Below are 11116 nucleotides of genomic sequence, written 5' to 3' on the forward strand. Positions count from 1 at the left end.
CTCCCCGCCGCCCGTGCGTCCTCTCGTCGTGTCCAGGAGCTCCGCCGCTGTCCACTTCATCGAGCAAGCCGAGCCCCGAGCGCTCGCAACGCCCGAGTCCACCGCACCGACCTCGCCCGAGTCCGCCGTCGCCGGAGATCCGCTTCAACGCCGTCGTCGCTCCGGTCCATCCCCGGCCGCACCAAGGGCTTCGTCGCACTCACTGTGATCTTAGCCATCTTCCCCTCCCTTCCGTTCTTGCTCCCGAGCCGTGTAGCGACCTCCCGGAGCTCAACCGCACCCACCGCCGTGGAGCTCGTCGCCGACGTGCTCCCGGTCATCCTCCGGCCACTCCACGGTGTCCATCATGCTCACCGCGTCACGTAGCACCTAACTAGCTACTCCCCGCACCTCACCTATCCCCCTAGCGACAAGTTCGACTTTGGCCGAACTCCGGTGGCCGCCAAAGTCGTCGCCGGCGCCAACTCCGGCCACCCCGACCCCAACGGACTCCACCAAGAGCTGCGGCTCGACCTCAGCTCCTCTCCGGTGGTCTCCGCGACCCATTTGGTGGCCGAAACGGCCAAAACCACTTCCGCCGCCGCGTCGGGCTCGCCGGCGGCTAAACGCCGGTGCAGCCGACCCGGGTTTGACCACGGGTGGGCCCTGGTTGACTCCCCTGAGTCAATGACAGGTGGGGCCCAGCCCTGTTAACTAATTAGGATTAGTTTAAATTAATTTTAGTTTAATTAATCACACTGACACGCGGGACCCACTGTTAGGTTTGACCCGGACGTGTCCCGTTGACCTACTGATGTCACACTGACGTCAGGCTGACGCAATAATTGATTTTCTGGATTTAATCTAATATAGGAAATTCCAGAATATAGTTTAAACTTTAAAAAATTCATAACTTTTATTCTGTAACTCCAAATCAGACAAATTATATATGAAAAATGATCAGAAAAATCCAATCTATCCATCAGTACTATTTTCATGCATGATTAAACAAGTTAACCTGATGTTTAATGCAGAACAAGGAAAAACACTTTAAAGGGCCATGTTTGGGTCTAAAATTTGAATCTTTGATTCAAATTGGTTCAAACCCTTCTGGTCCTAGTTGCATTAGCCCAACTCACTCATATTGCCATGTTTCATGCATGCATCATATTGTTGCATATTGTTTGGTGATGGTTGTGTATCGGTGTTCTTTGCGGCAGGTTCTGCCTCTGAGGAGTACCGTGATTACCCTAACGAAGAACCGTATCAGTGCATCGAATCATCAGGCAAGCAACCAACCATTTGATCATATCGATACAATCCCATGTTCTCGCTCCTGCTCTCTTTATTGCATTAAGACAACGCATTCCAAACTGCTGTGTGCTACGGTAGTTGAACCCATTTCCTCTGCATGACCTGTCATTGCCACAGTAACTAGATGAAACCCACTAGCATGTGTAGGAGTTGATTGAGCCATATGTATGTGTTGTTCCTACCTTGCTATGCCTGCTATGCTTAGAGTCGTGTCAGGTCTGGTTCATCTGGGTGATGGGCTAGAGTGAAATGATTATGTCGGTAATGAGAATGGTGTGGTAAACACGATTTGGTAAAGGTATCGATGAGAGGCCATGTAGGAGTACATGGTGGGTTGTTTCATTGAAACCGACCTTAAGCACTGAGATCTGTATGTGTGATTTAAGATACAGCTACTACCATGCATTGGGCCCTGAAATATGACCCCGCTCGACTTCTTATCCACCCTAGTTCTCTGTCCAGGAGTTGCAAGTAGTTTCTGGTGTTGTAGCCTACTGGAGGCCGTGGACAGCGCTGACCGTAGGGGTGGGCTGTGATGCGGTTGGTACGTGGCACGGTGTACCGAATACCCGTTAGGTATCTCGGGAACCCTGTTCACATCGTCCGGGGCCGTATGGGAAACCTCGGCCGGACTCCCTGCGGATGGAACCTGGATAGGCGATAAACCTGGACTAGAGACTTAGGTGTTTAGGTAGGTCGTGGTCTACACCCACGTCGGCTTTCGCTTGAAGTCTGCCGAGCACATGTCGTGTGCAGACGCTAAGTGGTGGAAACATGTATGAAGAAGTACACCCCTGCAGGGTTATCATGATCTATTCGAATAGCCGTGTCCGCGGTAAAGGACTACTTGGTTGCCTATACAGTTCATAGACAAGTAAATGGAAACTACTAAAAGCCTCAAGATAAGTGTGAGTGCCGAGGATGGCTCTTTCGTAGGAAGACGGAGGTGGATCCTCGGTAGTGTATTGAAGTGGTGAGTAGTGGACTCGTGTACGCAAAACCATTTCAAGTTGGAGTCTCATAGGTTAGCCTAGCCAAGAGTCAAAGCTGGCTTGCTGCAACAACTCCACCAACCCTTCTTGATAATATGCATGTATGTAGGATCTGATGTAAGTCTTGCTGAGTACCTTTGTACTCATGTTGCTATAATTTACATTTTTACAGAAGACGCTGCAACCCCTTCTGATGGGTTTTACGTAGACGTTGACATCAATGAGTAGGCTAAGGCCCAGGTGGTGATCCTGAGCTTGTGAAGGACCACGTAGTATAGCTAGGCTTTTCAAGCCTCTTTTATTTTACTAGTTGTCTGCACTCAGACAAGTTACTTCCGCTGCTGGTTTGTATGACTGTATGACTTGAATGCTGGGTCGTGTGACCCGTACCTGTGTGTATGATTATGTATGGCTCCCTGAGCCTTAAATAAAATACTTGTGTCGTAGAGTCATGTTGTGATGCCATGTTGTATTTGCACATATCGAGCATACTGTGTGTATGTTATTGAAATGCTTGGTATGTGTGGGATCTGACTATCTAGTTGTTTATCTTTAGTAGCCTCTCTTACCGGGAAATGTCTCCTAGTGTTACCACTGAGCCATGGTAGCTTGCTACTGCTCTGGAACACTTAGGCTGGCCGGCATGTGTCCTTCTTCGTTCCGGTGTCTGTCCCTTCGGGGAAATGTCACGCATTGAGTACCGGAGTCCTGCTAGCCCAGTGCTACAGCCCGGACCCTCTTGCTGATGACCGACACGTTCGATGCTGGGTCATGGATGCCTGTCCCTGTAAGTCTGTGCCACTTTGGGTTTACAACTAGTCATGTCAGCCCGGACTCCTTAACATATGGATGCTAGCGACACTATCATATACGTGAGCCAAAAGGCGCAAACGGTCCCGGGCAAAGGTAAGACGACACCCGTGGGGATACCGTGCGTGAGGCCGCAAAGTGATATGAGGTGTTACAGGCTAGATCGATGTGTCATCGAGTCGGGGTCCTGACACCCGCTCCGCTACGCAGACCTTGGCCTGGTCACGCAGATCCCGCTCGCGCCGCCACCTGCAACCTGACCGGCGTCGCCACCACAGGCATCGCCACCGACACCGGCGCGGGCCCTGGGACCTGCCGGAGAGAAGCCACCGCCGTCGCTGCCTCCGCATCGCCCGCGACTTCCCGCACCGACCGTGGCCACGACGCCGCCGCTGCGGACTTCTGTGATACCCGCCCCGACACCCCTAGTCGGCGAGCACCACGGCCGTCGGGCGCGAACGCACGCCTCCGCCCAGCTTTGAGCGAGCCCCCAAGCTCCTCAACACGAGCCACAAACTCGTCGACCGACGGTAGTGCTCCGTCACAACGCCTAGCGCCGCCCTCGCCGTCCTCCACCTCCGAATCCTCACCTTCGCTTACCTCGGCCAAAGCCCATAAACGACTCCTGCCCCAGCTCAGAGACGTTGACGCGCCCGAGGCCGGCGTCAGGGGCGCGTGCGCCGGCCGCCCCGACACCCTCACCTCCGACTAGGCCTCCGCCTTGCCGGGGCTAGCGGCTCCGGCCGCCTCGCCAGCCCCATCGCCGCCCGAGTCGCCTGTCCGTACCAGAGCCGTTGGAGCCATCCGCCCTTGATTCGGTCAGTCAAATCTCCAGATATGCACTTCTACCGGCCACCCACCTTAAATAGTTCCTTTTGGCTCAAGAAGAAGAATAAACCAGCTAGCCGCACATATCATGTACTAGTATATGATGCGATGAGACATGCAATGCAAGCTGCTGCACGCATGACTATACTCATTCATTCATTGCTCTATAGCGAGAGAGCTGCATGCATGGACAACTAATATTTTGAGGTGGAGAACTTGTGAGGTGCAACGTAGGAGGCAACCACCCAAGATTTGGTTTGCTCTCCCGCGCGCCCACTCTCTCGACCCCCATTTTTTATGTATCTATAAATCTTTTCATGACAGTGTACAGATTTCATTGGATGTTATAAATATTAATGAGGTCCTTTATTCCTGAGTAATACATTATTTAGACCTCACAATTTCGGTTATCAGAGTAATCTGGTGCTCTAAAATGGACTTTTTGAAGAACAATGGTCAATCGATTGTTTTTCTTCTCCCAGAGCACCACGAATGTCATTTCTTTACGAAAATTTGCACATGGGTAGAACACTTGACCATACATATTTAAAATATTCTGAATATTTTTTATTTTACTGCTTATAGAGGTGTATGTGAAACCATGCACACAAATATATTTTTGTCCTACCCACCAACCATAGAGAATAAAGAATAATCCAGAAGTGACTCTTTTTTTGTTTACATACTTTCAAAATTCTAGTAACAAAAAAAGGTGTTTGATTATTTAAAAAGAACATGGTAATTAATAAAGTGTTGACATATTTTTATCGAATGCTCATGTAACAAAAAATGTTCAAAAACTTGAAATAATGTTCAAGTATTTGAAATGATTTGAAAATTTATTCGATAATATTCATGTTTTTCTAAAAAGAATTCAAACCTCTTCAAGATACGTTCAATAAAATTTCGAATTGTTCACACATTATAATAATTGTGAGTACATTGTTAAAAAGTTCACTAAATGGATTTTTTACATGTTTTCGGAGTGCTTGTAAGTGTTTTTGAGAAAAATCATGCATTTTTTAAATATTCATGTACATAGGAAAATTGTTCACCCGTTATAAAAAGGATGCAAGCGTAATTTTTTGAAAAAGTATCATGTCATTTTAGGAAAATTTATAATAAAATCGAATGACAAAACACAATACAAGAAAACTAATAAAATAAAAAGATGAAAGCCGAAATAAATTTAATAAAAATACTAAACAGGAAAACAAAGAAAATATCAGAACAAAACCGGTAAAGCTAACGATATGCAACAAAAAGAAAGGATGGATGTATTCGGTGCACGCACACTTCTGGTGCTACCGGTGCAAGGGACGCCATAGAACATTTAAAATATCTGAAAATAATCTGGAACATTGACACAGCATCAATGTATTAGCATCCAACATGTCAAAAAAATTTGTATCAAAATCTGAAATATTTCTTGACATAGAAAAATGAAAATTCGACATCAATTTAATAACGGGCCAAATCTAAAGCCCAACTTATGTTATGTACTATTCAATGTCATTTTCGTTTTCTGAGCTATGTTTTGAGTTTTTTCTCAAAAAAAAACTATGTTTTGAGTTTTGACTTGAAAATTCTATGGCAAGTTACATTAATGTTATGTGAATATGCTAATTGATTTTCAGACTTTTTTGAACATTTTAAAATGCCAACGTCAGTTCGGTGCACTGGCAGCACCACAAATAACGGTGCACAAGAACCTAAATAAGCACGGCCCATGCCACTGGCTTCTCCTATGGATCGCTCTATGCGAGGAATAGTCGGAACGGCTGGCTTCATCCGGAGGTAAATGGGTTGGAACTTGTGCGGCCCATGGAGGTGCAAATCTTTTTACATCTTGGAAATATGAATCCTTTCCTAATAAAAATATGAATCCTTTCCTAATAAAAATATGAATCCTACTGATTTATGTATAATCAATTTAATTAGGGCAATGCAGACCTCAAAATTTCGGTTATCAGAGTAATCTGGTGCTTTAAAATGGTCTTTTTTTTACGAATAATCATTGTTCGATTTTGTTTTCTTCTCCCAGAGCACTACACATGTGATTTCTTTATGAAAATTCGCACATGGGTAGAACACTTGACCATATATTTTAAAATTATTCTGAATAATTTTTTATTTTACTGCTTATAGAGGTGCAAGTGAAACCATGTGCACCGATATATTTTTGTCCTACCCGCAACTGCAGAAAATAAAGGAAAATCCATAAGTGATTTTTTTGTTTACATACATTCAAAATTCATCTAAAGTAAAGTTTTCAATTATTTATGAAGAACATGCTAATTAATAAAATATTCACACATTTTTTTTTCAAATGGCGATGTAACAAAAAGTGTTCAAATATTTGAAATAATTTTTGTGTCTCAAACGCATTGACAAAATTATTCGATATTATTGATGCATTTTTTATATGTTTTCACACCTCTTCAAAATATGTTCAAGCAAATTCAAATTGTTCACTCATTATAACAATTGTGAGTACATTTTCTAAAAACATTCATTAATATGTATTTTTAGAATGCTTATAAGTTTTTTTAAAATTCATGCATTTTATAAATTTTCATGTACATAGGAAAATTCTTCACCCGCTATAAAAAGGATGCAAGTGTAATTTTTAGAAAAAATATTATTTTATTTTAGTATAAATAATTGTAAAAGGGAATGACAAAACACAATACAAGGGAAACTATTAAAAAAAGATAAGAGACGAAATAAGATAAATTAAAATAGTAAACAGGAAAACAAAGAAAATATAAGAACAAAACTGGGCAAAGCTAACGGTATGGAACAAAAAAAAGGGGGGGGTGTATCCGGTGCACCCACACTTGTGGTCCTACCGGTGCACGGGATGCCATAGGATATTTTAAAAAGTCAGGAAAAAAATCTAGCACATTGACACAACATCAGTGTATGTTGTAACAAAATTTTGTGTCAAAATCTGAAATATTTCTTGAGATACAAGAAATGAAATATTTGACATCGATGTGATAATGGGTCAAATCTAAAGACCAACCTATATTATTTACTATTTAATGTTGAACTTATTTTTTTTCTGAGCTATGTTTTTAATTTTGAGTTGGAATTTCTTGACAACCTACATTAATGTTGTGTGAATGTGCTAATTGTTTTCCGGAATTTCTTGAACATTTTAAAATGTGCAACGTGTGTTCAGTGCGCCAGTAGCTCCATAAACACCGGTGGACCAATAATTGTTCTTGGGAACATTAAGGGGCTGCACGGTGCCTCCCATACTGAGCTAGCCCATGCGACTGGGCTGCTCATATGACTTGCCTACTGCGAGGAATAGTGGGGACGGCTGGCCTGCAGCCGGAGCTAAATGGGCTGGAACTTATGCGGCTCATAGAGGTACACATCTTTTTTACATCTGGCAAATATGAATCCTTTCTAAGAAGAAAAATAAGAATCCTACTAATTGATGTATAATCAATTTATTAAAAATAGTAATTAAAATATTCATATTTTTTGCACTTTTAAAAACATCCATGAAAGTTAATATTTTGAATATGTTGATTTATTTATTCATTAATATTCTTATAATTTTAGAAATCTGGAAATAAAGATAATATCGGAGCAAACTCAGGCAAAGTGAACAATATGCAAGAAAAGAAAAATAAGGAAAACTGGCCTCTCCTGCTTGGCTGGCCCCGATTGGCTGCCCCTATGTGTGTGGACTGCTCGCTTGCAGCCCAAGCTAAATGGGCTGAAACTAGTGTGACCTACAAAAAGGCATTTTAAAAAATGCATCTTGCAAATATGAATTCTTTCATGAAAAAAATGTATCCTACTAATTTATGTATAAGAAATTTAATAATAGAAATAAGTAAAGAATACTCGTAATTTATTTGCACTTTTTAAAAATACCCATGAAGTTAAAAGTGTCTGCGCCTTTAAAAACATATTCTATCATGAATTTAAAAATGTTCAACATTATTTGAATCTTTTAATCGTACATTTCCCAAAAAAATATGTGTATTTGTAAAAATGGCCAGCTTACTCGAAGAATGTCCAACAGGTACTCCGAAAACGTTAGTGTGGTCACAAAAGGTGTTCACTTGTGAAAAAGATGTTCTTGTAATATTAATTTTTTTTCATGACTCAAATATTCATGTTAATCTAGAAAGTATTAATGCAATTTATATACTACCTGATTTTTTTGTACATTTACCCACCCCATGAACGCGCGCGTGTATACCCTACCCATATGAGCACCTTCGAGATACTGAACTGGCATCATATCTTGAGATTGACGAAATCACCATAAACACCTCGTAGTCGACGAAAACGTCTTCTCTCATTGAAAACATCGTTGGAAAGGCTAAAATAAATGCAGGAAAATGCAAGACTAGTGCCAAGTGTAGGACTACTTGAACCATGGCGAGCGTGTTTCACTACAAGTATCGGCGGCTCAATAGTCCTCGCAGTCTAATAAATGCCCAACTGTACTGTGGTGTACACACTACGGCTTTTAGTCCTAATTTATTGTCGCCAAACAGATACACACTATGCCACTCTACGCTGGAGCGGTTATTCAACAACAACACTTCATTTCGTCCAATCACGCATTGATCCTAGACATCAGTCCAGAAGCTGAGATTCCAGTGAGCGTCAGCGCCGAATGCTCATAGTCCGCGTCCTAGGAACAAAAATAAGGAAAAATATAACACTATATAGATTAAGTCCAACATTAGACTAAAGTTATTCACAACTCAACTTTTCGGCGCCACGACCATGCATGTGGTGGAGCTTAGGAGGAGTGGATGTGCGCAGACATTGTCGACCTATTGTAGACCTATCTCTTCTTCTGCTCTTTTCTTCCTCCCATGAGTTGTAATGTCTCTTGATGTAATCTGAAAGAATCCTAGCGATATTTCAAGCTTGTAAGCCACGGCAAATCTTCTATATATACACATGCGGCCTAAGACAAAGGGTTTAACGTTTCCTACAGAATCTTTCATGTTACACATATTTATTCTTTTTGAACACATTACAAGCTCATATGCTCACATACACTCAATCCAATAACATACGCACACACCTTACCTTTATGAGCATCTTCGAGATACTGAGCCGATACATCGAAAAAAAGAGATACTGAGCTGATACGGATAACATCTTGAAGTTGGCGAAGTCGTCAGAGACGCCTTCATATGCTAGCTATAGGCTTACTCATGCTACATATGCTTAGTATAGCTTACTAATTGGGCGGCTTTAGTGCAAAGTGCACATTAGTAGACGTGGTCGACGACCCTGAAGTGGCCTCGGTTCTTGATGACGACGTCGTACATGTGGGTGGAGCGCAGCCTGGCGAAGTCGCGCGGGAGAGTGATGAGGTCGAGGCCGCCGTCCGGCCTGTGAAGCTGCACCACGGCGATGTTCTCGTAGTAGCGCTCCCACCCGAGCGACCCCAGCCGCCGCTCCAGCGCCGGCAGCGACCTCATCGGCTCGTTGGCCGGCATGTACACCAGCGCCTTGCTCTTCGCCGTCGTCGATGCGTCCTGCTCCATCACGCCGTCCTTCCGGAACACCCACACGCCTCCCGCCGCCATATGTCTACTATCTAGCTTAGCCGGTGTTGGTGTCACAGCTGCCTTCTGGTGCGTGCGTGAGGTGCTGGGCATTATATCGCCGTCGTGGCCGGTGCCGTCGCCGTCGCACGCACAATGCCAAGAATGCAATAAATCAGTGAACCACGTGGAGAATATGCAGGACAGCAGGAGTCGTCGCGATCGAGGGTGCAGTAGCACATGAACGTACATACGCGAGAGCTGCAGCTTGGCCCGGCTGAGCGCCTAGTTTGCCAATTCGAGCGGTGTGCCGACAGACAGAAATCTGTGCCGACGTACGATGGCGACGCCGGCTAAGCCAAAGTAGCGACGGACCACCCGACTGCGCCATGACACAGCAGTGAGCGCGTTTTTCATGACACTTCGTCATCAACATGTATTATTTATGCGCGTCATTATTCACAGAATTTTTTGTAAATATCTAGATACCAAGTCTTTAATACCGTTATTTAATACTCCCTCCGTTTCTAAATATAAGCATTTAAAAAAATAATTAATACGGACTACATACGGATGTATATCAGACATATTTTATAAATATAGATTCACTCATTTTGCTTCTTATATAGTCCATATTGAAATCTCTAAAATGTTTTATATTTAGGAACAGAGGGAGTAGATCGCATAACCGACCTGTCAATATGCTGCCCATCCAGCTAGACAGAGGAAAAATGAGGCACCCATTAAATTATTTTCACACAATGCCTGTGGCTGACTCCAACAGTACTATGTGCCCCAACATCATCTTCTTCCTGCTTTCAACTATGCACGCAGCGCCCTCTCTACATCTGCTTTTCTTCTCTTTCTGATGGGGCAGCGATCTCTTCTGCAAACTGCTCTGACACACTGCAAGGCTACTAAACTTACTCCACAGTGGCATCCGAGCCTAGTTGGCTGCGAGGCATCACTCTTGAAGCATACCGTTAGCCATGCCCTTAGATCAGTTCACAAAACCAATATGTCATATTCTTCTTAGGTCAGTACAAGGTAAAAGATGATGACAATGATGTATATATCTTTTTTTTGTGAATCGATGATGTATATATCTTGTTCGCTAAGGGAAAAACACATGATACCTACTATTTTACCATAAGTCAAGCGTTATTTCTCTGCTGCTCAGCTTAGCCCACTATAAGCTGTGCACCCCCTAAAAAATACGACAACTGTAGGGCCCTCAGGTTAGTACCATGTAAGCCGAGCGTAGCGCAAAACACACATGGCTGTAGATTAAAAAACTATTACACGCCATTCAAAAATTGTTTAACATGTAGTAAAACATGCATTTCAAAAAATGTACATCATGTATTTGAAAAATATTCAACGTCTATTTAGAAAATGTTTGACCTGTATACGAAAAATATACAATGTGTAAAAAAAATGAGGACATGTGTTGAAAAATAGAAAAAGAAAAAAAACACGGTTAAGGAACACAGTATACCCGAAAAAAGAGAGGAAAAAAAATCCATGTAGAAGCTTCTAAAGCCGGTCCAAACCAGTAAGCAGGGATGGATCTAAGGGGGGACGAGGGGGGCGAGACCCCCCCTAACGATCGTCTCGTCCCTCGATAGCGACCAACTAATCGCTATTTTTTTC

At 43.2% G+C, this 11116-nt stretch overlaps 1 protein-coding gene across 1 annotated transcript; it reads right to left on the reverse strand.

The window, feature by feature from the left end:
• Nucleotides 1-8862: 8862 nt before the first annotated feature.
• Nucleotides 8863-9540, reverse strand: LOC123108449 (flowering-promoting factor 1-like protein 5). The gene has a single exon (XM_044530233.1). It carries the CDS (start codon nucleotides 9503-9505, stop codon nucleotides 9185-9187), a length of 321 nt encoding a protein of 106 aa, XP_044386168.1. The 5' UTR covers nucleotides 9506-9540; the 3' UTR covers nucleotides 8863-9184.
• Nucleotides 9541-11116: the final 1576 nt, after the last annotated feature.

The sequence above is a fragment of the Triticum aestivum genome, chromosome 5A, assembly GCF_018294505.1.
Source record: "Triticum aestivum cultivar Chinese Spring chromosome 5A, IWGSC CS RefSeq v2.1, whole genome shotgun sequence".
Taxonomy (NCBI): Eukaryota; Viridiplantae; Streptophyta; class Magnoliopsida; order Poales; family Poaceae; genus Triticum; species Triticum aestivum.

Excerpts from the sequence above, each read along its gene's own strand:
- LOC123108449 (XM_044530233.1), bottom strand. The coding sequence starts at position 9,505 with ATGGCGGCGGGAGGCGTGTGGGTGTTCCGGAAGGACGGCGTGATGGAG.